The sequence below is a fragment of the Morone saxatilis genome, unplaced genomic scaffold, assembly GCF_004916995.1.
Source record: "Morone saxatilis isolate NCDOM2014 unplaced genomic scaffold, NCSU_SB_2.0 Contig23, whole genome shotgun sequence".
Lineage (NCBI taxonomy): Eukaryota > Metazoa > Chordata > Actinopteri > Moronidae > Morone > Morone saxatilis.
This window is the reverse complement of record NW_023339796.1, coordinates 15,465,523-15,490,313: the sequence shown is the minus strand read 5'-3', so window position 1 is coordinate 15,490,313 and position 24,791 is coordinate 15,465,523. Positions and strand designations below refer to the sequence as shown.

General features: G+C 40.3%; 3 protein-coding genes across 3 annotated transcripts in view; all 3 read left to right on the top strand.

Annotated features, from left to right (window-relative positions):
• Positions 1–544: 544 nt before the first annotated feature.
• On the top strand, positions 545–17,378 carry LOC118334520. Its single transcript, XM_035670442.1, has 12 exons — positions 545–644; positions 2,027–2,174; positions 3,710–3,893; positions 5,698–5,783; positions 7,915–8,328; positions 11,088–11,266; positions 11,989–12,090; positions 12,979–13,118; positions 15,336–15,511; positions 15,948–16,126; positions 17,033–17,134; positions 17,310–17,378. Exons 2-12 carry the CDS (start codon positions 2,063–2,065, stop codon positions 17,361–17,363), a joined length of 1,728 nt encoding a protein of 575 aa, XP_035526335.1. The 5' UTR covers positions 545–644; positions 2,027–2,062; the 3' UTR covers positions 17,364–17,378.
• LOC118334979 (retinol-binding protein 1-like) lies at positions 10,435–13,069 on the top strand. The gene is made up of 4 exons (XM_035671126.1): positions 10,435–10,615; positions 11,088–11,266; positions 11,989–12,090; positions 13,019–13,069. The coding sequence occupies exons 1-4, from the start codon at positions 10,543–10,545 to the stop codon at positions 13,067–13,069; spliced, it is 405 nt and encodes a 134-aa protein (XP_035527019.1). The 5' UTR covers positions 10,435–10,542.
• A 1,290-nt stretch (positions 17,379–18,668) lies between the features above and the next one.
• copb2 (COPI coat complex subunit beta 2) overlaps positions 18,669–24,791 on the top strand; it is a 7,058-nt gene continuing 935 nt past the window's right edge. Inside the window, exons 1-20 of the mRNA XM_035671269.1 lie at positions 18,669–18,789; positions 19,254–19,391; positions 19,562–19,648; positions 19,919–20,045; positions 20,191–20,339; positions 20,568–20,714; positions 20,995–21,094; positions 21,189–21,331; positions 21,454–21,653; positions 21,801–21,911; positions 22,020–22,108; positions 22,205–22,311; positions 22,426–22,569; positions 22,748–22,878; positions 23,105–23,312; positions 23,567–23,677; positions 23,783–23,997; positions 24,086–24,224; positions 24,398–24,535; positions 24,638–24,715. Coding sequence (XP_035527162.1) covers positions 18,787–18,789; positions 19,254–19,391; positions 19,562–19,648; positions 19,919–20,045; positions 20,191–20,339; positions 20,568–20,714; positions 20,995–21,094; positions 21,189–21,331; positions 21,454–21,653; positions 21,801–21,911; positions 22,020–22,108; positions 22,205–22,311; positions 22,426–22,569; positions 22,748–22,878; positions 23,105–23,312; positions 23,567–23,677; positions 23,783–23,997; positions 24,086–24,224; positions 24,398–24,535; positions 24,638–24,715 — 2,565 coding nt within the window. The 5' untranslated portion in view covers positions 18,669–18,786. The remainder of the gene's footprint in view (positions 18,790–19,253; positions 19,392–19,561; positions 19,649–19,918; positions 20,046–20,190; positions 20,340–20,567; positions 20,715–20,994; positions 21,095–21,188; positions 21,332–21,453; positions 21,654–21,800; positions 21,912–22,019; positions 22,109–22,204; positions 22,312–22,425; positions 22,570–22,747; positions 22,879–23,104; positions 23,313–23,566; positions 23,678–23,782; positions 23,998–24,085; positions 24,225–24,397; positions 24,536–24,637; positions 24,716–24,791) is intronic.

Genomic DNA, 24,791 nt, shown 5'->3' with positions numbered 1-24,791 from the left:
TGTCCACACTAGGCAGTGTTCTGTTGTTATATACCAGTGGTCTGTGAAATGCCATGGCGTTTACTTGAACCTTCACATTCTTTTAAGGTAATTCTTATCCCTCTGCGATAAAGCAGAGTTATCGGAAAAATCATTTGCTGTACGGCCATTTTTTAATCAGTTGCAGGGTGCACTACAGACAGTCAATTAGTGTTTGACACAGCTTCTCCTTTTCATCTGACAAGCAGTTAACAACAATAGAATGAAAGGTTACCAGGAACATGTAGGTGTTTGATGCAGCACGGCAGTAAAGGTCAGCTGATGATTACAGTAGGTTTCTTTTGGGAAGATGTTGTCCTCAATCACAGACGCTCAAGACTCAACATGTTGGACTAAAACTTAGTGTAACAGTGTAATACTGGTCTCAAACAAATAACATGTTTTGTCCATCTTTACTATGTGTCATTACAAAAGACTTGCCCACTTCGTCCAGTGTATTTCAGTACCACGGAGAGCTCCCTCACTCTGCTCAGAATGACCTCTGTCCAGCAGGGGTCGCGGTTGAGTCGGTTTTCCTCTGTGGAACCATCGAGCTATAGCTCCTCGGAAAGGGGGAGTGGAAAGAGTGTGACACAGTTACCGAACTGTAACAATGTAAACAGCAGGTAACTTAAACAAATTATTTCACATTTCCTACCCTTACACGTAGTGTGTTTTGTAATATAACCGTTTGAAGGTGCTGTTGTTCAGTGTCATTCATACTTCTCCTCAAGTGTGTGTCTGTCGCTTTGCTGTGCTAGGCTAATTACTGTTAGCCGCCTGTTCAATGTCAAAGCTTCGTTCACTGATTGTTGTTTTGTTTGCTGTCCAATAGCGTCAAACGTGTGAAGGCGACAGTCTCAGGTGTGTTGAACCATTGACAGTATATATATATAACGTATATGTATATATAAGAGCTGAACTTGTGCACCTGCCACCAGTGCACTAGATCTACACAGCACCAGACCAAAGAATTGTCTAGTTTACTTGTGATTTAAAGTCAAACATCGCACAGTTTATTTATGATCTGCCCTGTCTCAAGACATCAGTTGCGTATAGTAGATGAGCCATGGCATTCATGTAAAATCCAATATAAATCCTTGGATCAGTCATTCAGATAAAGGTGTTTTTCTTTTTGTAGCACTTTTCAAGCAAGCAGGACTAAGGGAATAATAAAATGCAAAAAGGGCATTATACCACATATATGGGACATAAAATGCATTGGTTTGGGATCTCTAAAACAGGGTAAGTCATGCAAATACAAGACCAAATATATTTAGAGGAAACACAAATGGTGGTAACATGGTAATGTGGCTATCGCCTTATTATATGAACAATATATCTTGTGTTCGGACAGGAAGGTGACAGGCATTATATAGTGCACATACAGTTTACCATTTAACTACCAAAGCACATGTTTACATTGTAAGTAGTTCCTCAAGTGATAGCTACATAGCTGCCAGAGAGGCTAGCTGAAGCAAACCAACTTATGTGTGGACATTGGCAGGTGTTCATTTCCCGATAGACTCTCTCTACACACTCACATACACATTAAAACAAAGTGCCACTGCAGTCGTTCCCCTCCTCCAGTGTCTGACTCTGGCAAAATGCCGCCACATTTATTCTTGCCAGTGTTTCTAACAGCTTTGGGTGTCCCAGTGATAAATGGGCAGAGACTGGCTATGCTATGGGTTGCTTCTCACTGGGGCCACCTATACTAACGCTGTACTCATACATTGTAGGGTGCTTTGGGATTACAAATGACAAATTGGTTGTTAAGGTTTAATGCAACAAAGGCGAACCTCTGCCAAACTTTTATAACGTGGCAGGTACTTATAAGCACAGACTGACTTTTCGATATATAAAATCTTGGTGCAGAGTATCCTGCATAATGCTTCAGAAGAGGACTCACTCTCTCTCTATTTGTCAGCTTCTTTCAGTCCTCTCCTTTTCTTCCCGCTGTGTGACTCCCACATTGTTAATAACTCTTTCTTCTGCTTTCCTCCAGAGTTCTTTGACAGTGGTGTGAGGGGGGTAAACCAAGATGGCCACCAGCCGCGTTCCACTAGTCTTGTTAGCCTGTGGCTCCTTTAATCCCATCACCAACCAGCACATGCGGCTGTTTGAGCTGGCCAGAGACCACATGCACAGCACAGGTCAGATCCGGACATCACAGACACTGTGCCAGTTAATCGTTTAATGTGTTTTATTTGACTTTCTAGATAACCTTCAGGGTCAAAGCAGCTGCTGTAAAAGCTCCTAGATAATAGCCACCAATTAATATTATTTTTATTAACAATGAATCAAATGGCTATGTGTATAGTGAGAGTGCGGTTGCTCACAGAGATAAACCTATGGAGAATTATGACCCAACTCTGCAGCTCTACAAGGCTTTTTATACTCATTGTTCTTCTTTTATGTTCTACAAATTTATGGCTTGGTTTCCCCGCTCTCATCAACCGCAGCAGCATGGAGTTGTTCCCAGCAAACAAGCCCTGATAAACCTACTGTCTCTTATCTACCCAGCACCAAACGGCAGACGTACAAAGTTAGAGACTAGCTGGAGAAGAAAGTTGAACACCTAACAAGCCAAAGATGTATTTGTCTCAGAAATTGGTTGAATCCAAGAGCTCAAAGGAGAATAAATATTAGACCTGCATGTCAGGTGTCCAACACAAACATGACTTCAAATGAATGCTAATGTGGCTTTGTTTGTGATGTGTTTGTTTGTGATGAGAAAGCAGGGTATTTGCTAACACCTTTGTAACAACTTTATAAGACAATAACAGGGCTTAGTTTTTCAGCCTGTTGTGGAATCCTAGCCCCCTAGTGGCCCGAATATTGATTAATGCAGCTTTAAACACCCCACATTATTGTGTATTTGCTGAACTGCAATCAACAACATGAATACATTAAAAGTAAAAATTCATCTCATTGACTGTTTGCAAATATACAAACCATGTGTGACTTTTTTCGGATGCTGCAGAGACCTAGGTTGCGCTCCTTATTGTTTTCTTTTTGTTTAAATTATGAAGTCAGTCACCTGAGGTTGCGTGTCTTGACATGATGCCACACAGCCCCATGTAACCGTGTCAGCAGACACAGTCTCCTTATATAAACCCAGGGCCATTTGCTTCCAAAGCTGCTCTTAATACGAGTACTGGCCTTGTCACATGGTCATAACAACATCATTATATCTTAAGAGTTACTACTAGTCCTGAGTCAGCTCTCTCTAAGATGCTTTCATATAAGTTGCACGAACATAAATAATGCTCTTATAGTTTCCCTTTGACCCCTCACCTATAAGACATCAGCTGACTAAATTGAGGGTAATGAGAAAATGTGTTTTCATTCTCCTGTTTGCTAACTGTTTGTGCTACTGTCGCAAATACGACCCGTGTTTAAACTTTTAGTCTAACTCATTGTTTAAAGCTGTTTCTAAGCCCCTCAAATCGATTACACATTATAAGCCACGAGTAATTATATAGTTTGATACTTCATGTCATGCTCAAGTGCCTTCATCTCCCTGATCAGTAAAAAGATCAGTTGTGGCGTTTGTCCTCAAATGTGAGATCTGATGAAGCAGTAATAATAACATCAGTATCTCTCAGAGATTACCACTGATTTATATTCCATTTCTCTATCGGCTGTCATGACCCAGAAAAACTGTATTAATCTTCTCTCCCTCCAGGCCAGTACCAGGTGGTGGGTGGCATCGTGTCTCCAGTGAGTGACGGCTATGGAAAGCAAGGCCTGGTACTTGCTAAGCACCGAATTGCTATGGCAAAGCTGGCGCTCCAGAGCTCCAACTGGGTCACGGTTGATGAATGGGAGAGCGAGCAGCCAGACTGGACAGAGACTGTGGTCACCATGAGGTATAAAACATGTTTAAAGCAAGGAAAGTGTTTGGTCCCTCTGTCACCAGTTGCCAAACTACATCAGTGATTAGATCCACTATTACACAACATCTTTATAATGCAGTAAGTAATTCCCTGTCCTTCCATTGTGTAAATCAGAATGCTCCCGTCGTTTATGAGAGAGGAGATTTACTTCACAGAAATGTAATTTGGGCAGAGTACAGAGAAAATGCGATTTTTTTTCTGTGTTGACCTACACAAGTGGTTTCCAATCAGAACCCCCACTAGAGGTTGCCAAAGCTTCACGGGGGGTTGAAAGGCTTAATTTAAAGGAGTGCCAACAGAACAATGGCCAGGTGTCAGGGAGAAGAACACAGAGGATGTGCCAAAAAAGAGGCCTATAAAGTATGTATGATTGTTAAAATATATACATAATACAAACAGAGAACTGAATAAAAACCTCCATAAAAACTAATTTCTTATGCAATATTCACTGAAAATAACTAAACTAAACAAAATTCATCCAAATTGCCCATTTTACTCAAAGTAGCAGTTATTGTGTTCACTGTTTGGGTTAATGGTATAGTTTATCAGTTGTTTTGTACTCTTATGTATTGAATACAATATGAAATATCCATAAAATGTGTCACTTAGTCAGGGGTCGTCAGTTTACTAGATAGAAGAAGTGGTTTTCCCTAAGGAAAAAGGTTGGGAACAACTGACCGAACAGTGTCAGAGCTGTGATTATGATTATGCTCCTTACTGACATGATAGCATGTCACGGGAGATCTTTTGGTTTCATGGCAGGACCAAACACATCATGGTTCTGACTGTTACTCTGTAACTGCTCATGGTTTCCATTAGCTTTTACTGTCTCCTGTTACATCCTTCTTTATCCTTGTTGGAACAGAAATACTTTTTCTTTTCTGACACGTTGTAGATTTTCACGGTAATGTACCCTCCTCTGCCCGCCTTGCTGCATGCCAGCTTCAACTTCTTATGTAACAGAATATTGCCAGGTTCCCTGAGCCTAAATTTCGGGTTCTGGTCTCTTGGGGGCTGCCAGACTAGACTGAACCCATGTCAGGTCTGGGTTTTTCATGAGGTAAAATTGAGGGCACGGGCTGTTAAATTCACTGGCCGAGTGGGAACAGTGTAGTTGCAAAAGGCAAGCAGAGGTGATGTGAATAAGGGATGTCTAAGTCTAAGTAATGGCCCACTCCATATCTTTGGCCCCAGGGAATTAATCATCTAATGGAAGAATTGTACCTCACACTGTATTATTGCACACACTTACTGTATGTCATGTATTAGACTTATTTTAAAAAGGCCTCCTACACCGGCATTGAACTTCTTCCATTTCATCCACTCTTCGTCTTTGCTGCTCCACATTTCTCGCAAATCCATTCATGGGTTAACCCCCCACCTCCACCCCCACCCCCAGGTGATTTACTCTAAGCAGTGTTTGCGCAACACGGGTGCTGATCAAGGCATGAAGTGACCCGTTGTCCAGAGCAGGCACACGTCATCTCACTCCCCGCAAATGTACTAGAACAGCTTTAAGAAGCTTTACTTGAAAACAGTGAAGTTTTTCATTCATCTTTTTTTTACAAGTTTCTCTGTGATTCTCTATAACTCAGTCCAGTTTTATAAGGCTCGAATGGCATTACATAGAAAAACATGTTGCCTATGCACGTGCATAAACAGTGACGTAAATAATACATGAATGTACAACAACAAGCTACTGCTAACAACCATTCACATAAATGAAAGAAATAAATTCTCCCTCTCTCTTTCTGTCATACCTTTGGTTGTTGGGCAGGTATCATTATGGGCGTATTCTGAAGGAGTATGAGCAGAGCACAGAAAGGCACAGTGACTCCAATGAAAACACCACTCCCCTCTCAAGTAAGAACCTCTTACTGTTGGGAACTTGGAATCAGCTCAGAAAGCCTTTGACTGTTTTCAGGCATTCTATAATTGGTATTAATTTGTGGCATTGGTAGTGAATTCTTCTCATTTTGGGATGTCGGTGTCGGTTGGTCAGTTCACCACATTGATTCTAATATGTCATGAATATAAATATAAATATCTCAACAAGAGTTGGATGAATGAAATTTTGTACAGACAGTTATGGCCCCCACAGGATGAATCCTGGTGTCTTTGGTGATCTCCTGACTTTTCCTCCAGCGCCACCAGAAGGTCAAAGTTTGACTTTGTCCAATACTTTAGTTGATGACCAAATACCTGCAAAACTAAAGCCATTTCCATTGGCCGGAGCTGCACTTTGTATTAGTGCTAATTAGCAATTGTTAGCATACTTACACGCTTAGATGGTGAACATGGTAAACATTATACCTGCTGAACATCAGCATATTAATATTGTAACTGTGAGCATGTTAGCATGCTAACTTTAGCATTGCTGTGCCAAAGTACACCCTCACGTACTCTTTTTGAGATTAGAGTTTACATAATAATAGTATTCTTCCGTCATATAAAACACACATTGCAAATTACGTATCAAATCTTTAACAAGCCCTACGGGTTAAGGATTTACATCAGTCCTACATAATGTGCCTGTGTGTGCTTAACACATGCAAAGTAGAAGCCTAATGGTGCTCTGGGGTTCTGACTAACAGTGTTTAAAGAGTATTAGGGATCATTTTAATACTGTTGAGACTTTGTGTGTGTGTGTGTGTGTGTGTAAAGGAGAAACCAATTCACAAATACATAGCTATAGCATCTGTGATTTATCAAAGTCATTAACAGTCATATCTGTTTGGGCCCTACAGCTTTTTTACATAAAGCTTTTATGAAACATAGAATTGTGGATAGGAATAGCTATGAGATCTGTCAGAGATGAAGTGGAAAACTGCGTATGTTGTTTGTAAAGGTGGACATTCTTGCCAAAACAAAGTCTCTGTTGGTCTGTTTTTAGTTAATTTATGTATAGTCTTCTAAACACAAATCGCAGTTCAGTTTGAGTTTGTGGTGGTGTTGTTAGGTTTCACTTTAGCCTCCAGCACCATGAATATCTAAGTTGTGACATTTGTGCAACTAGTATGTCAGTTTCCGTCATGTTCTGAATTTGGTCTGGTTCGGACTCAAAATGTTCACTCAATTTTTCCTCGATATTCACATCACCAATGCCTTATTCAATCAATCAATCAGAATGTATTACACTCAAACACACACACACACACACACACACACAAAGTAAAGTAAAGTAATATATGTTTTGGTGAACATATCTTATCAAGTTGCAGTGAGGAAACACTGGAGGACCATAGTGATAAAAAGATGCCTCATCATGGATCTTTGTTCTGACTTTTTAATTAAAAGGCCACTACCTGACCACCTAAGGGTTCTAGAGGGTTCATAGTGTATAAGCAAATCTAAAACCATTAAGAGCTTTACAAACCAACAAAAGGACCTTAAAATTGGTTCTGAAGCGCAAGCTTATTTAGCTTGATTGTGGATTAGCCTTTTGGCAAATGCTCCCTGGGCTGTTTCCATTTATTCTTGAGGATTATGTCACTCTTTGCCATCATGATTGCTCAGAAAATAACACAGAATTAGAACTGATACGTCAGTGATTTAATGAACAAGCCGATCACAGGATAATTTTGGGTGAAATCATTTGAATGAAACTAGTGATGCCAGAAAGGTGAAAATTAAAATTGTACAGGTGACTGATGAGTGAATACCTTTTGAAGGTAAAAACAAAGGATTAATGGGACCGATTTGAGGCAAGCTCTTTATTTTTATGAATCATTGTTTACATCAACAAGCACTATAAACCTTAAGGTAGAATTAGTTATCATACTCAGAATGAATTATATTGAGCATTAGCTCTGGCCCGTCACTGCATATCAACTCCCTCAGCATTAGGAAGAGTCAGAATGATAGAAATCACAACCTATTTATATGTGTATATGTGAATTTATTGGGTAGACATTCAAAGATGATTCTGATGAGTCTGATTAATAAAGAAGTAACCAGTCTTCCTCCTCACTACCTTATTCCACCTCTCCCTCAGGTCCCTGTCCCCAGCTGAAGCTCCTGTGTGGAGCTGATTTCCTCGACACTTTCAAGATCCCTGGCCTGTGGCGGGACGACCACGTGGAGGAGGTGTCCGGGCGTTTTGGCCTCGTCTGCGTCAGTCGAGGGGGGCTTCAGCCTGAGAGAGCAGTGCACGAGTCAGACACGCTCTCGCGCCACCGTCAAAACATTTTCCTGGTGAGGGAATGGGTTAGGAACGAGACAAGCGCCACAGAGATCCGCCGGGCTCTGAGACGGGGGCTCAGCGTAAAATACCTGATCCCAGACACTGTGATAGAATATATTCATCAGCACAATCTCTACACGGAAGACAGTGAGAGGAAAAATAAAGGCACGGTGTTGAGGCCGCTCGCCAAAGAAGCACAACAGCCAGTGAAGAGTCTGGATGACTGATTGATGGAAGGGTGCAGCTTTGAGCCGAACATGGGAGCCCTTGAAGTGTGAATTCACTCACAGATCACTGCTTCTCTTCATGGCCTGGTAGCTCTGTTGAATTCCACCGGACTGCAGCATGATAGAGGTTTGCACAAGCTGCAGATGCCTACAGAGACACACCAGTTGGCCTAAATGTGTTTTCCAACCATCTCTTGTTTTCAGTCAGAAGCGTCTACACGGTGTCTTTTGAATCATACACAGTGTTGCAGATACTGAGCCTCATCTTTGTGCCACAGTTTGAATGAACAATTGTTTGCTAAAAGTTTACATCCTTTGTAGTTTTACATATGGAACATCATTGCAGTTTAAATTAAAACCTGTATATTTGAAGTATTTTTGTCTGCTTGGTGTTTTTCCATGTAGCTAAAATATAATCATAAACCAGGCAGTGCTGTAACCAGGATTTTAGAAATAATGGGGTCATGAGTCCCCCCAACAACCCAAATCCCACCTGCAGAGAGAGAAGGAAGTTTGTACTAGATACTACACTACTGCCGTTTTACATTTTAATATATTTATATAAATATAAAACATATCAGAGTTGCCCAGGGATAAAATTATAAAGGCATGGACTTATTTCTTGTATTTCCCCTGGTGTTTTCAAAGTCTACCAACCTTTATCGAACAGAGACAGGCATTCAATGACTGATATTAAGATATATTAGAAAATAAGAACTTAAGAAACTGAAAACTGAATCATATTAACAAAGGATTTTTTTTCAGAAAGCAGAGAAGATCAAAAGCAGCAAAGACAACCAAACAAAATGACTTCATAAAAGACAGGTTGTGAAACATAGTTCAAGGTGCAAATATTCATCAGGATGTTATGGAGTAAAAAAAAAAAAGTGCCCTGTTCAGTTCCATTTTCTGAATATTTTATTTTACAACATGAAGGTCTTAAACTTGAGGGACTTGAAAAATGTATTCCACTGCATTTAAAATACAAGGATACGAAGTTTATTAATGGCCATTTTGTTCATCGTTCCTTGTATACTAATGATAAAAACATACAAACATTATATAGAGTAAAATAGATGAATAAAATACCACTGTGTGTGTGTGTGTGTGTGTGTGCGCGCATGTACTGTTTATATTAGATGGCGTGCATCCTAACTACCACAGACTATCCGGATGCCCCAATGTGTAAGTTTTTAATTGTACAAATATAAACTTCCCTTTCCTGTTTTTAATTTTTCCTTACATTAAGATCATTGTTGGTGTTTCTACTTTAGCACAACGGCAATTCATTGTGGATCTATTCAGCTTCGCCATTATCATCCACACACTGTGTCTGCGAGGCATGTTTTTTTTTTTCCACCAAAGGATTTAAAGTAATCCTGACAGTTGCGCAGCTACAGGAGGTGTTTTCTCACTGAGGCCAATGGCTGAAAGCACCACTGTGAATGATACTAACTGGCATCCTTTGAAAGATGGTCTGTGTATGTGTGTTTGTCTTTTTGTCTGTGTTCCAGTCAGTAAAGGATTTAGACAGTGGGTTAGCTGCAGCTGGCCCAAAAGAGAGATTACCAAATTAATTGAGTTATTTAAGCGAGACAAAAGATGTGACAGTCCTATTGTGCTGTGTTTAATTGTTCCAGTTGGATCATTTTAAACTCAGGTGATTCTGCTTTTGTTCTGTACATATTATCCTCACTGCGCACTCCATTCAGCCACATTCACTGGCTGATCAGTGTTTTAATAGATCTTTGTGTGATTTTACTTCATTAGGCGAGATTGTTTATGGCCCTGCATCACGATTATAACCCTGATTAAAACATGATTGAAGTGGCTTCATCTTATACAACAGAAACAGGCCAAATCTGACACACGTGGAATTCCCTATGAGTGCATCTCTGTCAGTTAATAAAGGAAGTGTTTACATCCTAATCCCACATAAGCATTTTCCAACACAAAGCACACAATTGTATTCAACATTATGTATGCATGCTGCATGTTCCCCCGATGTCAGGAAAGCATGGTGAGGTGTTACGCCGAGTCAACAGAGGCCCTCCCTCTGGGAGGCGCATACAGGCAGATAATCAGATTAAAGTGAGTATAGAGTTCAAATTGAGGCTTTTCATAGCAGGTTGTGCACTCAGTCACAAGTAGCCATCCACAGTGGACCTCCTCATTCACTGGAAGTAAGGAAACCAGCAGAGTAACAGCCAACATGCCAGTTGATTTGAATGGATATTGGAAAATGATTTCCAATGATAACTTTGAGGAGTACTTGAAGGCCCTTGGTGAGTTGATAGCAGCAGGGGGTAGTGGATGAATAGGCATGGTAAAGGCATATCATTATTAAATCACAAATATTAAGCTCTTAATTTCAAAAAGTTGACATTGTAAAGCTGTAAATAATCTTCTGCTATACATGAAGTAGTAGTGCATCATGTTTGCAGTCATCTAGTGTTCAATTTAAAATCTCCCATTGTATCAGTGCATTAATGAGATAAATGCACATTTATTGTGACATCTTAACATCTTTCAATTACTTTTAACTAATAACTGTAGTTATGGTCAGGAATACCAGACACTTTTTAAATGTAACTCGACAGAAATGTTCCACTTTGCATCAAAATAAACAAACCGGATTGAAAAAATAAACACTGCTGCAACATGTTTTTATATCTGCACACACATACTGGTTCAAACTCATTCCCCTTCTCTCCTGTTTCTTATTTATTTGCCTCCTTCTTTGGGGACCTGTTTCAGATGTAAATGTTGCCATCAGGAAAATCGCCACCTTGTTAAAGCCTGACAAGGACATCACCCACGACGGGGACCACATCATCATCAAAACCCTCAGCACCTTCAAAAACTACAACATGGACTTTTATGTGGGCAAAGAGTTCGAGGAGGATCTGTCGGGAGTGGATGACAGGAAATGCATGGTGAGTACTTGGACCAAAGAGGACATGTAATGCATTTTAATGAACGTATACATGATGCATGACTTTTTTTAAAGGCTTGAGAAACCTGTTAAACCACTTATTTAGGTGCTATAGTTAAATTACATTGCTGCAGGTGAGGGGGCCATTTTGCATTAACACATCTCCCATTGGTGCAAAACCTGTAAAATGTATAAACTGACTTTTCTTGGTGGCACCCCTCCAGATTATAATGAGCATATGGTGTGCTGAGATTTAGCCATTTTATACAAAACGTTGCACTTACTTACAAAACTTTCCTCAAACTTTTCACACTCTTGTCAATTAATTGATGTAATGAGGACCAATATCAGTTACTGCAGAAAAAAATAACTTGGATAGGCAAGACTTGCCTTTATTTAATCAGATTTTATCCCTGAATACTAAACAGGATCAAAGATTATCTGTGGTCCCTCTTGAAAAACCTTTTTCGTATGCTGATTATAGATAAGCTATAAGCTGTTTGGAGGGCAGCTGAGAGAAAGCGTCACGTGTGTCTGTATGTGCAAATTTGATCAGAATTTGTTTTTTTAAGAGGTGGTGGAGGAAGACTGAGGCTTCCCTTCCACATACATAAACATATACATGTATATAAGTTCAACCCTATATTTCTATGAGAGAAAAAATGATGCATCCACATCATGTATTATAATCAAATTTTCTCCCTGACCTGTGACCTCATGCAGACCACCATCAACTGGGAAGGAGACAAGCTGGTGTGTGTGCAGAAGGGAGAGATTGAAGGAAGAGGCTGGACCCACTGGGTGGAAGGAGATGAGCTTCATCTGGTGAGAAAACATCAGCTCCTGTCATGAATATTAATGTATGCAATTTAGACACTTTAATCCAAATCCAAAATGCCTCTCAGCTCTGTATGTGCAGAGCATATATTTTTTATGTATGACTTCTGAATCGGCTCACTGGCTCCAAAAGCAGTTACATTACATGTATGCTGTGTGAGGTTCATTCACACCGTGAAAAACGTTTATGCAAGTGTGTGGTTGTCATTGTGCTCATTTGTTACGAAATAAATCATACTATTTAAGGAGCTACCTGTAAGGGTACTGTTTTAAGAGGAAAAACATATGTTCAAGAAAGAACTTTTTAATATATTTTCAAATGAAAAACCATACAGATTCTGCTACTCGTCATCTAGCATCAGCATCGGCCACTGTCATGGTATTATCTGGACTTTTCCAATCTAATGTCTGTTAGAAGGACTTCATTAACTTTTCTTTTTTTAAAACATGTCCTAAGTGAAATTCATAGTGTGGCCCAGTGTGGCCTGTAATGAAAACATTAGCATCTGAAAAGACTTTAAAGTAATGACTAGCACATTACCATTTTCATTAGCTCAGCATTATCAGATTTCCCTCTCTGTGATTACTGCTATCAAAGCTAAGCAAAAAAAAATCTGCCAAATTATTTGGTTTAAGTGATGCCAACAGATGTTTTCAATCAGCCACCATGAAATTAGTTATTAGTTGGAAGTTCCCAAGAGCTGGAAGGAGGTTTTAATGTGGAGCAACAGTGGCCTCTGTTGGCAGAAAATAGATTGCTAGAAGGTTGCTGGATGCCTAGGGTAAAGTCAGACAACTGTTTTTCTCTGATTGTACAATTTAGGGAGGAGAGTAGGGCGTTTGATTATGTCATCCTCTTCTTGGTCATTCCTTTAGGTCCGTCTAAAAACTTTAAATTACCTTCTGTTCTCTGTAGGAGCTGAGAGCTGGAGGAGCTGTTTGCCAGCAGGTCTTCAAGAAAACCTAAGCTGGCTCTTACTGAACGGGACTGTGCCCCTGGATGACGTTGGCTCACAGTTGGAAGACTCTGACATACCATCCACCTTCCCTTTGGTCCATTCATACATCTCTATATAGGTCCATCTACCAATCTTTTATGTACTTTTCTATTACAAACGCTACTTTTGCCAAACATCACATCAGATTTTTGCATTATTCTGCCAAAGCCTATTCACATTATATATATTGTTATACAATTGAGTACAGTGGCAGGGGCAGTTTAGATGTGTTGGACGCATGCATACTGCTACTGTGGGTGTAACTGATCTGATGGGTGAGCCAGATTGGTAATGCATTTTAGTTCTCTGAAGGCTTGCTGTGGATGGAAAAAGATAAAAGTGTGAGTGTGTTTGAGGGCTGTGAACTCATTTGCTACTGATGCTTACTCTCCAGAATGGATATCAGATATAATGTGTGTATTTATCCCTCCCAAATTCCTCTGGGACTGTGACATTGACAGTAAAACTAATTAATTAATCAATAAAGTGAACAGTGCTACATAATGTCATTTGTCTTTTTCTGATGGTTAAATCACTTTTTTTTGTTAATCAGACTTGTTGGTAAAGTAAAATGTTTTTGTTAGTTCAGTCACACAAAAGAAATGACTGGTTGTTATTTACTGAATTTTATCCTTTTACCTGAAATTACCTTTTCTAGATGCACACAGGGAATCTACTTAAGAGTTTCAGTGAGTGAAGTGAAGCCTGTGGAGCTTCAGACAACTCGAAGCACACTCTGAATCAGCTCATCAGTCAGCTCACTTTGTGCAGTGCCATTACCAATTGGGCAGTCTGTATAAGCTGTCCAGCTCACTTGCTCATTCCCTGTTGCTGCTCGCCCTGCTGTTCTGCCTCCTGCTGCATCTTGTGCATTCACACCCCGCCACAACCCCAGCATCTACCTGCAGGCACTGTTTATTTATGGTTCCCCAGGGGGTTGTTATTGATCTCTCCCTGCTCTTGCTTTGGCTGATTAAAAAAATTATGCTCCCAGGGAGGGGTCGAAACAGAGTCTGGCGCCAGAGTAAATTTTATATTTGCATTTATTCTCCATAAAACGTTTCTACTAAGTGCAGCGAGTAATCTGGCTGAGAGTCTGTTACTCAACTCTCATTTTGATCAACAATCAACAGGCGAGCAGCTCGACACAGAGCATTTCATTTTCGTTCATTTCAAAGTCTACTCTACTAAAAAAAAATGTTTTCCTTGTTGTTAATTCACAAGGATGTTTTAACTTTACTGTGAATAATGATGTATGTGCACTAGGAGACACCCTGTTAACTGTAGGGGGAAAGGTTCTCTTTGCTCATCTTAATATGCAACTCAAAGAAGTGTGATATGGGAACCTGACCCCTTCAGAACATACACTGTGCACTGAGAATGGACTTTTTAGATATCTTGTGTCTGGTAGTTAGAATTGTAATCCTTAAGAACTGAGTCCTGCTTGATTTGGCGACACCTGTGGTTACTGGTGGTAATGCAGCACATTTTAATAATGTCCCAGACTTCAGCAGAAATTACCTCTTTATAAATCACTGGGAGCAGAAAATGCATTTTGACCATAGCTTCCTGTGAACTTGTCTCAGTGTGGGAATGGCCGTCACTGACATTTCTAACTACCATATATACAGATAACTAACTGAGAATAAAGCCATAAACAGCATCAGAAAATGGGTTTGATATGACCAACATCTCAAAGATTAAAACTTTATACTTTTGAAATAAACCTATTTGCATTTTCATAGATTCTGGATTTTTCAATTCAAGATCATTTTAAACAAGTTAACTGAACTTTTTGAGAAATTGCATCTATTTAACGTATTTCCAGAAATATTCACAAATGCAGATTTTTTTACTGTTAGACCAGTTGAACTTTATTAACCTTCATGCTCAAAGTTCAGGTATTCTGGATTAGTATTTGAGTTTGCCTCAGAAAAAGTTCAATAAAGAGCACACACTGTTGGCAGATGTTACAAAATAGCCTCTTCTGTCTGTACATTGTACACTGACCATCACTGTAGTGTCTGCATGTGTGTGAAGTGCATGTGGGACACAGCTGGTGTGTGTGTGTGTGTGTGTGTGTGTGTGTGTGTGCGCGCACCCTCATATAGGCCCTTTGCAACCTCCCCCAGTGACCGTATAAAGGCTGAGAGAAAAGGGTTAGTCTTCCCCCTCCGCCTCCTAAATAGCTGCCCCTGCCAATCACTTTGAAGCCATAAACTCACTTATCAATAGTTTTCTGCCCTCATGCCCCCTGACTCAAATAAAAGCAGCAGGACTCCCTGCACCTTCCCCCTCCTTACACTGTCTAAAGTCTACAACAACGCCAGCTGCCACCATGCCTGTAGACTTCAATGGGAAATGGATACTGGAAACCAGTGACAAATTTGAGGATTATTTGAAAGTGCTGAGTAAGAAACTTTTTTTATTTTGGTTTGAGATGCAGTCATATGTTTTGTTATAAGTTATATGTAGTATTACAAGGTGATGTGAGAGGTAAGCAAGCTCCACGTGTAACAAAATCATCCAATTTCATGCTCTCTCTCCTTGTGTTACTGTTAGATCTTATCTGGAGGTAATGCAAAAATTGTTTTATATAGCATTTATTTTACTACAGATTATTGAATATAAAACAATTATGATGTCAAATACAAAAATTACTCTCAGCTGCATTTTTTCTTTTCAATCATGAACAAAAATCAAGACTATACTGTAAGAATTTACATTGAAGTGAGTGAAACTCTGCACATTACCTCAGCTATTCCTGTAAAAATAGAATTTATGTACTACAATCTGGCTACTCTAAAACGTATATATGTATAATCAGTCTCTCTTTTCTGGCCCTAGATATTGACTTTGCAACAAGGAAAATTGCCATCTCCCTGTCTCAGACAAAAGTGGTAGCTCAAGATGGAGACAAGTTTGACTTCAAAACACTCAGCACCTTAAGGAACTATGAGCTGGCCTTCACTGTAGGGGTTGAATTTGATGAGTACACCAAGGGACTAGACAACAGAAATGTCAAGGTGGGTTGATCTCTCTTGTATATGGAGTCTTTGAAGTGACAAGCCCATGATAGTTTATCTGACTAGTCAATATTTCCCCTTTTCCTTGTTGCTTCTGATAATGAGAACATCGTTATCTAAGTGTGTCCAGGGCAAAGATTGGTCTTTGGTATCAGAGCTGCAATCACCAGTATTGTGCCGATGGTAAAAAATGAACAGAGATGAGCAGTGATGCACTGTTACGTTGAATGCCAACGAATGGAAAACCTTTGAAAAAGAAGTCCAGGGAAGACCAGGCTTAAATATGTTTACAGTTTCTCATAATATCACTGACAGAAATGACTTGCCAATGGAACCTCAGATACCTGCAGGCATTTTAGCCATATAATATAATAAGCCACAAGGAAAATAGGAAATGTTGTTGTGAGAGTAAATTAAGTTTATTTTTTAATTGAATTCATAAAACAGTTTGAGGTTATTAAAGCATTGTATTTTCACAGTCTCAATATAATAGGCCTATGTGTAACAAGTTGTTATTTATTAATAGTGTACGTTTAATTATAATTTTGGGACAGCACAGCTTATTTTAGTGACAATTTTTCTGAGACTCCCCAGAGGCACACTGACCGATATGTTTAGTATGTTTTTATGAAAAAGAAGAGCAAGTGTTATTAGTCTACAGTAAAAGCTGTTTTCATTCAGTGCTAATTACACATCAACATGAAAGCAATCCTAAATTGGCGAGTCTTAATAGCAGCAGTAACTTTGAGGTTTAAAAAGTCAGCCTGTGAGCGGTAAGAGTAGAGAATGCAAGTTTAGTGACAGGCTTGTCATTAGAGGAAATTCCTTACCACAAAGAAAAGAATACATTACAGAGTTATGAATTAAGCTCATTATTTAATGAATGCACTAAATGTTGTGTTGTAGAGTGTGGTGACCTGGGAGGGAGACAAGCTGGTGTGCACTCAGAAAGGAGAGAAAGCCAACCGTGGCTGGAAACACTGGATCGAAGGAGACAAACTCTACCTGGTGGGTTGGCAGTATCTGTCATTATAATTAGAGTTTTGTGAAAGATTTGAACCAGAACATGGGCTTATGCATTTGTTAAGTTGTCTAAGGACAGTTTTTACAATGTTATTGCTTTCATTTCTTTCTAATTATCCCTCTGCTGAATGATATTAACAGATTGAATTTTCTCCCACAGGAGCTGACGTGTGAAGACATAGTTTGTGTTCAGGTGTTCAAGAGAAAAGAATAAAAGGCAAAATATCTGCTTTTGTTTCCATTTACTCAGTTAACAAGGTCTTTGTTAGCTCAATAACATGTTTTTATCAAACTGATGAACAAAATAAAAAACGGTGTTTTTCAGACAATGTTTCGTTCTGTATGTGAATAAAAACAAACCTGTTGATGTTATGAATCAGCTGTGAGTTTGGGTCTATACAGTGGGTCTAACACCAGCATTAATAGCATTACTTTACACAAGGTGGCTGCTAGAAAGTCAAACTGATATCAAAGTTTGACTAATAGTACCTTTTATTTTAAAACACTTGTAATTAATGTGAACTAACGTACTTCTTCTATAGAAAGTGTAACACTAACTAAAGAACCGAGTAATAATTAAGTAAAAGTATCTGTTACACATTGCATTAAACACTTCCTATCATTGATAAAGTTGGGTATTTTCTAAAGCAATTCTTAAATCGCCATCTGCTGGAAAGATGTGGTAGTATGTTGGAGGTGTAATGAAATGACAACATATAACAATAACACCAAATCTAAACCTCTTCCACTTCTCTGGAAAAGTTGATGCAACCATGTGCAAAGTGTTTTTAATATATTTCATCACTATGCAGCATAATGCGATGGCTGGCTTGGAAAATAGCTGGTAGATGGTTGTTTATTATTATAAATTATTTCCATTCCTCTTCCCTCACTAGGATTAGTTTGACTGTGCTCTTGAGGGCGTACGTAGTTATTTTCTAAAGTAATGACTGACAGCTATTTGTAATCAGACCGATTCTACCGTGATGCCTCACAGTTAATATTCAGTGCATGTGTAGGCCTATGCTGTTTTTTGGTTGTGGTGTCCAGTCAGCTCAGTTTCTCACTAGGGATTTTCTTAAAATGTTATTGCAACATTTTACTGTTACTATAATATATCGTCTATAGTCCTATTTTATGTTTTAACATTTTACCCAATATTTACAAATGAACTACTGTATGTAGGATATACCTTGCTACAAAAACACGCCTGGCACAGTTTCCAAGGTCATCCCAATGTCCTCAAACACCTCTATATAGTTGAATTAAATCAACTCATTCATGTATAGGTTTATTTTCAGTTAACGATTAACTATTTATTGCTCAATAAATCTCAGACACGTATGAAATAGTGCAAACTAGTAATGTGACAGTATCTTGGTATAGTGGTGTTTGAACTCATTCACCCAGGGACAAGACAAACTGCATTATGTTTGCTTTCCTGTCACCGTGGCAGCAGCCGCAGCTGACCGTGTCACGTCACCACTTCCACCGCGCAACTCTCGCGAGATTGAGTTACAGGAACTTCCACGTCAGTATCCACTGCTCTGTTCACTGGAGTCGCAACATTTGGACCCGGATTGCAATTGTTCCCAACACAGTTATCTGATCTTATTGCGACAACGAGGGGATAAAACATGGTGAGAGACATTTAAAAGTAGTTACCGTCATGTTTTGTTTCCGTACATGTCACCCGATTCATTTTTTAAAGAACAATTAAGCAGTGTCAAATAATAATGCATCCTTGTAAATAGCTTAGCGGCTAACTAGCTTGAGTTAGCATGAGCGCTTGTAGCTGACTGCTGTTAACATTTCTAACCACGGCGGCCTGTAACCTTTGTATGTGCTTACAGTTGTTTTGAGTCAGTTGTCGATTTATTCATTATAGGTCGTGTAAGTATAGGATTATTGGAGCCTCTGAAATATATGAGGCTCAGTGTTAGCATGCTAACGGTTACTGTACTGCCTTTCCTGTTATTCCGGGTTTTTACGTTTGACGCTACAGACTTCTACTAAATGAAATAGTTAAATGCCCATAAAAAGCAACTTACACGGAGAGTTTGAACAGCATAGGAAAAGACACTGATGTCCTGTATCCTTTCAGCCTCTGAGGCTGGACATTAAGCGGAGGCTGACAGCCAGGTCAGACCGAGTGAAGAGTGTGGACCTTCACCCAACTGAGCCATGGATGCTGGCCAGTCTGTACAACGGCAGTGTCTGTGTGTGGAACCACGAAACACAGGTATGACCACAAATCACTGGACCACCTGTACAAAGCTGCACTACACGGTATAGAAAGACTGATTGCCAAACATTTATGCAAGAACACGGAGTGATTTGATGGACACCTGAAAGTAGTGATGATGCTGCAAACCATAACCATGTCAGCAATGTTCTTTCTTTTTTCCCCAGACTCTGGTCAAGACCTTTGAAGTATGTGACCTTCCTGTCAGAGCTTCTAAGTTTGTGGCAAGGAAGAACTGGGTCATCACTGGAGCAGTGAGTTACAACCAATTGTTTGTGGGATTACCGCCCTGACCGTCGTCATCCGTGACATTTATTTTGCAAACTAGTAATAAGAGAGTATGAGCTTAAATGTGTTTAACTTGGTGTGGTTACGTAGGTATGTGCAGTAAAATCTTGAGGAGTGTTATGTGATTATCTTTCTATACGTTTTTCTTATTTTCTGAGCTGTGTGTTCAGCTAATTATCATATTCAATAATCAATAATAATAATAATCTTTTCTCCCCTTTTCTCTCCCCGCGCAGGATGACATGCAGATCCGTGTGTTTAACTACAACACCTTAGAGCGGGTCCATATGTTTGAGGCCCACTCTGACTACATCCGCTGCATTGCTGTCCATCCGACCCAGCCCTACATCCTCACCAGCAGTGGTATGCTAGTAAAGCTGTGATGTTTTGACACTAGACTTTATTCATCACACAACTTAAATGTGTCTTTACACTGGTGTCCTCAAACACACATGTATTTTTGAGTGCACACATGCATTCATGTATTTCTGTTTCTGTTTCTGTGTAGATGACATGTTGATCAAACTATGGGACTGGGAGAAGAAGTGGTCGTGCAGCCAAGTGTTTGAGGGCCACACTCACTATGTCATGCAGATTGTCATCAACCCCAAGGACAATAATCAGTTTGCCAGTGCCTCCCTGGACAGGACTATTAAGGTAGAGAATTGCTGTTGCCACTTTTACTGCTGCTAATTTTATCTTGTCATTGGGTGAGTTCTGTGGGACACCCAGATCCTACTACAGCTTCTTTAATGACTACATAAAGCTAAGTCTTACATTACACACCTTACCTTCTACACACACACACACACATATCATATAATATCATAATCATGTGGTTATAGTACATTTCAGTCATTCTCTATAATGTCCTCTGGGTTTCAGGTTTGGCAGCTAGGCTCTTCATCTCCCAATTTCACGTTGGAGGGTCACGAGAAAGGAGTGAATTGTATTGACTACTACAGTGGAGGAGACAAGCCCTACCTAATCTCAGGGGCTGATGACCGCCAAGTCAAGATCTGGGACTACCAGGTTAGAAACCTTTTCATTCACTTAGGAAGGTGAGAGTAAGCAACAAAACACTCATCATGGAACTAACAAGTACTTGAGCCGGGCACAGGCTAATTTCCTGCTGAAAGGTCTTTTGTATCATTAAATTTAAAGATTAAATCAAAGATTATAGCATACTAAAGGAGCTGATAGTTCTAAAAAGATTGCGTTCTTCAATGATCTGCTAAATCCTTTCTGTGAGAATCCTTAAGCATTGTGTCTATATTTAAATGTTTCAACTATCTTTCTCTCTGTGTTGTAGAACAAGACCTGTGTTCAGACTCTGGAGGGCCACGCCCAGAACGTCTCTTGTGTCAGCTTCCATCCAGAGCTGCCCATTATCATCACTGGATCAGAGGATGGTGAGCAGGAATCCCACTAAATCTCCACCACAAACGCGTCTTCTTATGGTCTCATTGATCGTTGCTTTATCAACATTACCTCCTCCCCCTGTAGGCACCGTGCGTATATGGCACTCAAGCACTTACCGCCTGGAGAGCACTCTGAACTATGGTATGGAGAGAGTGTGGTGCGTGTGCGGCCTCAGGGGCTCCAACAATGTGGCGCTGGGCTACGACGAAGGCAGCATCATTATCAAGGTGAACAGAACAAAAAAAAAAATGCTTGAAAATTTATTTTGACTAAAAAAGAAATTGTCATTATGAAAAGTATCCAAAACTAAGTTGTCTTTTCTTTCTCTTCCTGTCTTTCTGCTATGGAGGTGGGGCGGGAGGAGCCGGCCATGTCTATGGACTCTAACGGGAAGATCATCTGGGCTAAACACAGTGAAATACAGCAAGCCAACCTGAAGGCCATGGGTGACGCTGAGATCAAGGATGGAGAGAGGCTGCCTTTGGCTGTCAAAGACATGGGCAGCTGTGAAATTTACCCCCAGACCATCCAGCATAACCCTAATGGAAGGTACCACAGGCCCTTTGATTAGCTATTGTTTTTTTTTCCAGAAACTGACATGAGCACAACTACTGTTTGTCTTCAGTAGCCAGATTAGAGATACATTTATAATAAAATCCCTGTCACTCATTTTTGCATTTTTTTTTTGTGCCCCAGGTTTGTTGTGGTGTGCGGAGATGGAGAGTACATCATCTATACTGCAATGGCTTTGAGGAACAAGAGCTTTGGCTCAGCGCAGGAGTTTGCCTGGGCACATGACTCCTCTGAGTAAGTATGATGTTTGAAATAGATGAGATACTTCTCTGCACCATACCTCTGTACCAGAGAGATGAAAGTTAACTGCTACACTTTTTATTTATTTTTTTTACCTTACAGATATGCCATCAGAGAGAGCAACAGTATCGTCAAAATCTTCAAAAATTTCAAAGAAAAGAAATCTTTTAAGCCCGACTTTGGAGCTGAAGGTAAGTTGAACATTGCTCTATAGTAGTATGGTGGCTTTGGAAGTGGATAGTTCCCACCGTCTTTTTCACTCGATGGGTTCCCATTCTTCCCTGCAGGGATCTATGGAGGTTTCTTGCTTGGAGTGAGGTCAGTGAATGGCCTGGCATTTTACGACTGGGAGAACACAGAGCTGGTCCGCCGCATTGAGATCCAGCCCAAACACGTAAGACTGTATTACTAAATGTAGTCTCTGGCAGTGTTTACCAAATTATTTGGTTCTACACCCAACTGTGGCTGTTGTCCAGTAATTTTAATAACTCTTTCATAATTTGTCCAGATCTTCTGGTCAGACTCTGGTGAACTGGTCTGCATCGCTACAGAGGAGTCCTTCTTCATTCTGCGTTATATGGCGGAGAAAGTAGCTTCCTCTCAAGAGAACAATGAAGGAGTGACCGAAGATGGTATTGAAGATGCCTTCGAGGTGGGTGTAGATGCATACACATCCTGTTTTAATTAAATTATTTTTTTTTTTTTTTCAGTCATTGGTTTTAATGTATGCCCTAATCAATTTTGTTTATACCCACATATTCCATAGCATAGCTTCAACTTCACTTTAAAACTGTACTTTACATTCATCATCTTTGTATTTTTGTGTCCAGGTCCAGGGAGAGATCCAGGAGATTGTGAAGACTGGTCTTTGGGTAGGAGACTGCTTCATCTACACCAGCTCTGTGAACAGACTCAACTACTATGTAGGAGGAGAGATCGTCACAATTGCTCATCTGGACAGGTACAAAAATAAATGGTTTAGCTTGAATCTAAGTGGGTATGTTTAAAGACTCTGAACATTGTCTGTGTCTCTCAAACAACATGTAAACTATATGCTCATCATAATAATAAACTAAACCCTTCAGAGTTGCATACGAAGTGTAGAAAAACAGCCGCTAAGCTCTAAATGTTTTGAATGCTGTGATGGATGCTGCATCTTTACCACCTCCTGCCTTCTCTCACTTCAGAACCATGTACCTGCTGGGTTACATACCAAAAGATGACCGTCTGTACCTGGGAGACAAGGAGCTCAACATTGTCAGCTACTCCCTGCTGGTCTCCGTCCTGGAGTACCAGACTGCCGTGATGAGGAGGGACTTTGGAATGGCTGACAAGGTGCTACCCACAATTCCTAAAGAGCAGCGGACCAGGGTGGCACATTTCCTGGAGAAACAGGTAATGAGATGTACTTTTTTATTTAATTCAACTTCTAAAACAGAAAAGATACAGGTGCTGCATGTGTTTTTTGTACGAAACTCAACAGGTAGGACTTGAAACGGAAACATAACGTCATCACTAGAATTTTATGTTACAGTCATGCAGGGGCACTATTAGTGATAGCAGATGACATTCTACATTATAATGTTTTTTTGAATCCCAAAGGGGTGTATACTTGTAGAATGATGGGTTTTGTCTCTGTGTCTCTTCAGGGTTTCAAGCAGCAGGCGCTGGCTGTGTCCACAGACCCAGAGCACAGGTTTGAACTGGCGCTGCAGTTGGGAGAGTTGAAGATCGCCTATCAGCTGGCTGTGGAGGCAGAGGTAAGAACATTCACACACCAAACTCAATAGCATATCACATCTTTTCCCCTTTTTAAAACACTGCCGGAGACGCTCACGGTACATTTCTCATTCTAACCCCTGCAGTCGGAACAGAAGTGGAAGCAGCTAGCTGAGCTGGCGATCAGTAAGTGCCAATTCGGCCTGGCCCAGGAGTGCCTGCACCACGCCCAGGATTACGGCGGCCTGCTCCTCCTTGCCACAGCCTCCGGTAATGCCACTATGGTGGGCAAGTTGGCTGAGGGGGCAGAAAGGGACGGCAAGAACAATGTGGCCTTCATGACCTACTTCCTGCAGGGGAAGTGAGTACCAGAAGAATGAGACTGAAAGGTGGTGACATTGGTGGGCAAATAAGGAAATGTAATTTTCTACATGTCATCTTTTCTCCAGACTGGATCAGTGTTTGGAGCTTCTGATCAGGACAAACCGACTACCTGAAGCTGCCTTCCTGGCTCGCACCTACTTGCCCAGTCAGGTGTCCCGTGTGGTCAAATTGTGGAGGGAGAACCTGGCCAAGGTCAACCAGAAGGTCAGTTCTGTTATCAGGATCTTTCTTTATTAGAAACAACATTGCTACAGCAGATAAGTTGTGGAAAAGATAAGATTAAGAAAAATTTTGCCTTAAAAAAGAGAATAAAAGAGTTTTAATATCTGGATATTTCCTGTTGATCATGACAATGTTGTACTGAATATTCGTTACAGGCGGCCGAGTCCCTAGCAGACCCTACGGAGTATGAGAATCTGTTCCCGGGGCTGAAAGAAGCCTTTGCAGCTGAGCATTACCTTCGAGAGACCTGTCTGGGTACCACTAGGCCTGCCAAAGATTATCCTCTTGTCACGGTGAGTTGCATGAGTTTTAAATTGACAATAAGGCAGTTGTGTGTCTACACTATTGTCTCAATCCTCTCTACTGTATTTTAACAAGCTCTTAACTTTTTTCAGCTCAATGAAGACAGGAATATACTTGAGGAGGCTCAGGGATACGAGCCAAAAGGAACCTTCATTCCTTCCGTCTCCAAGGTTTGTCTGCAGTGTCCGACATTTTCTGTTGAGCAAACTTTGATCTTATAATAATTACTATCTATCTATCTATCTA

Bases quoted from the DNA above. Each gene is read 5' to 3' on its own strand.
- LOC118334979 (XM_035671126.1), top strand. From the start codon at position 10,543: ATGCCAGTTGATTTGAATGGATATTGGAAAATGATTTCCAATGATAAC. The intron at 11,267-11,988 runs GTGAGTACTTGG...GACCTCATGCAG, and splicing joins TGGATGACAGGAAATGCATG to ACCACCATCAACTGGGAAGG. The intron at 12,091-13,018 runs GTGAGAAAACAT...TGTTCTCTGTAG, and splicing joins AAGGAGATGAGCTTCATCTG to GAGCTGAGAGCTGGAGGAGC.
- LOC118334520 (XM_035670442.1), top strand. From the start codon at position 2,063: ATGGCCACCAGCCGCGTTCCACTAGTCTTGTTAGCCTGTGGCTCCTTT. The intron at 5,784-7,914 runs GTAAGAACCTCT...CCTCTCCCTCAG, and splicing joins AAACACCACTCCCCTCTCAA to GTCCCTGTCCCCAGCTGAAG. The intron at 11,267-11,988 runs GTGAGTACTTGG...GACCTCATGCAG, and splicing joins TGGATGACAGGAAATGCATG to ACCACCATCAACTGGGAAGG.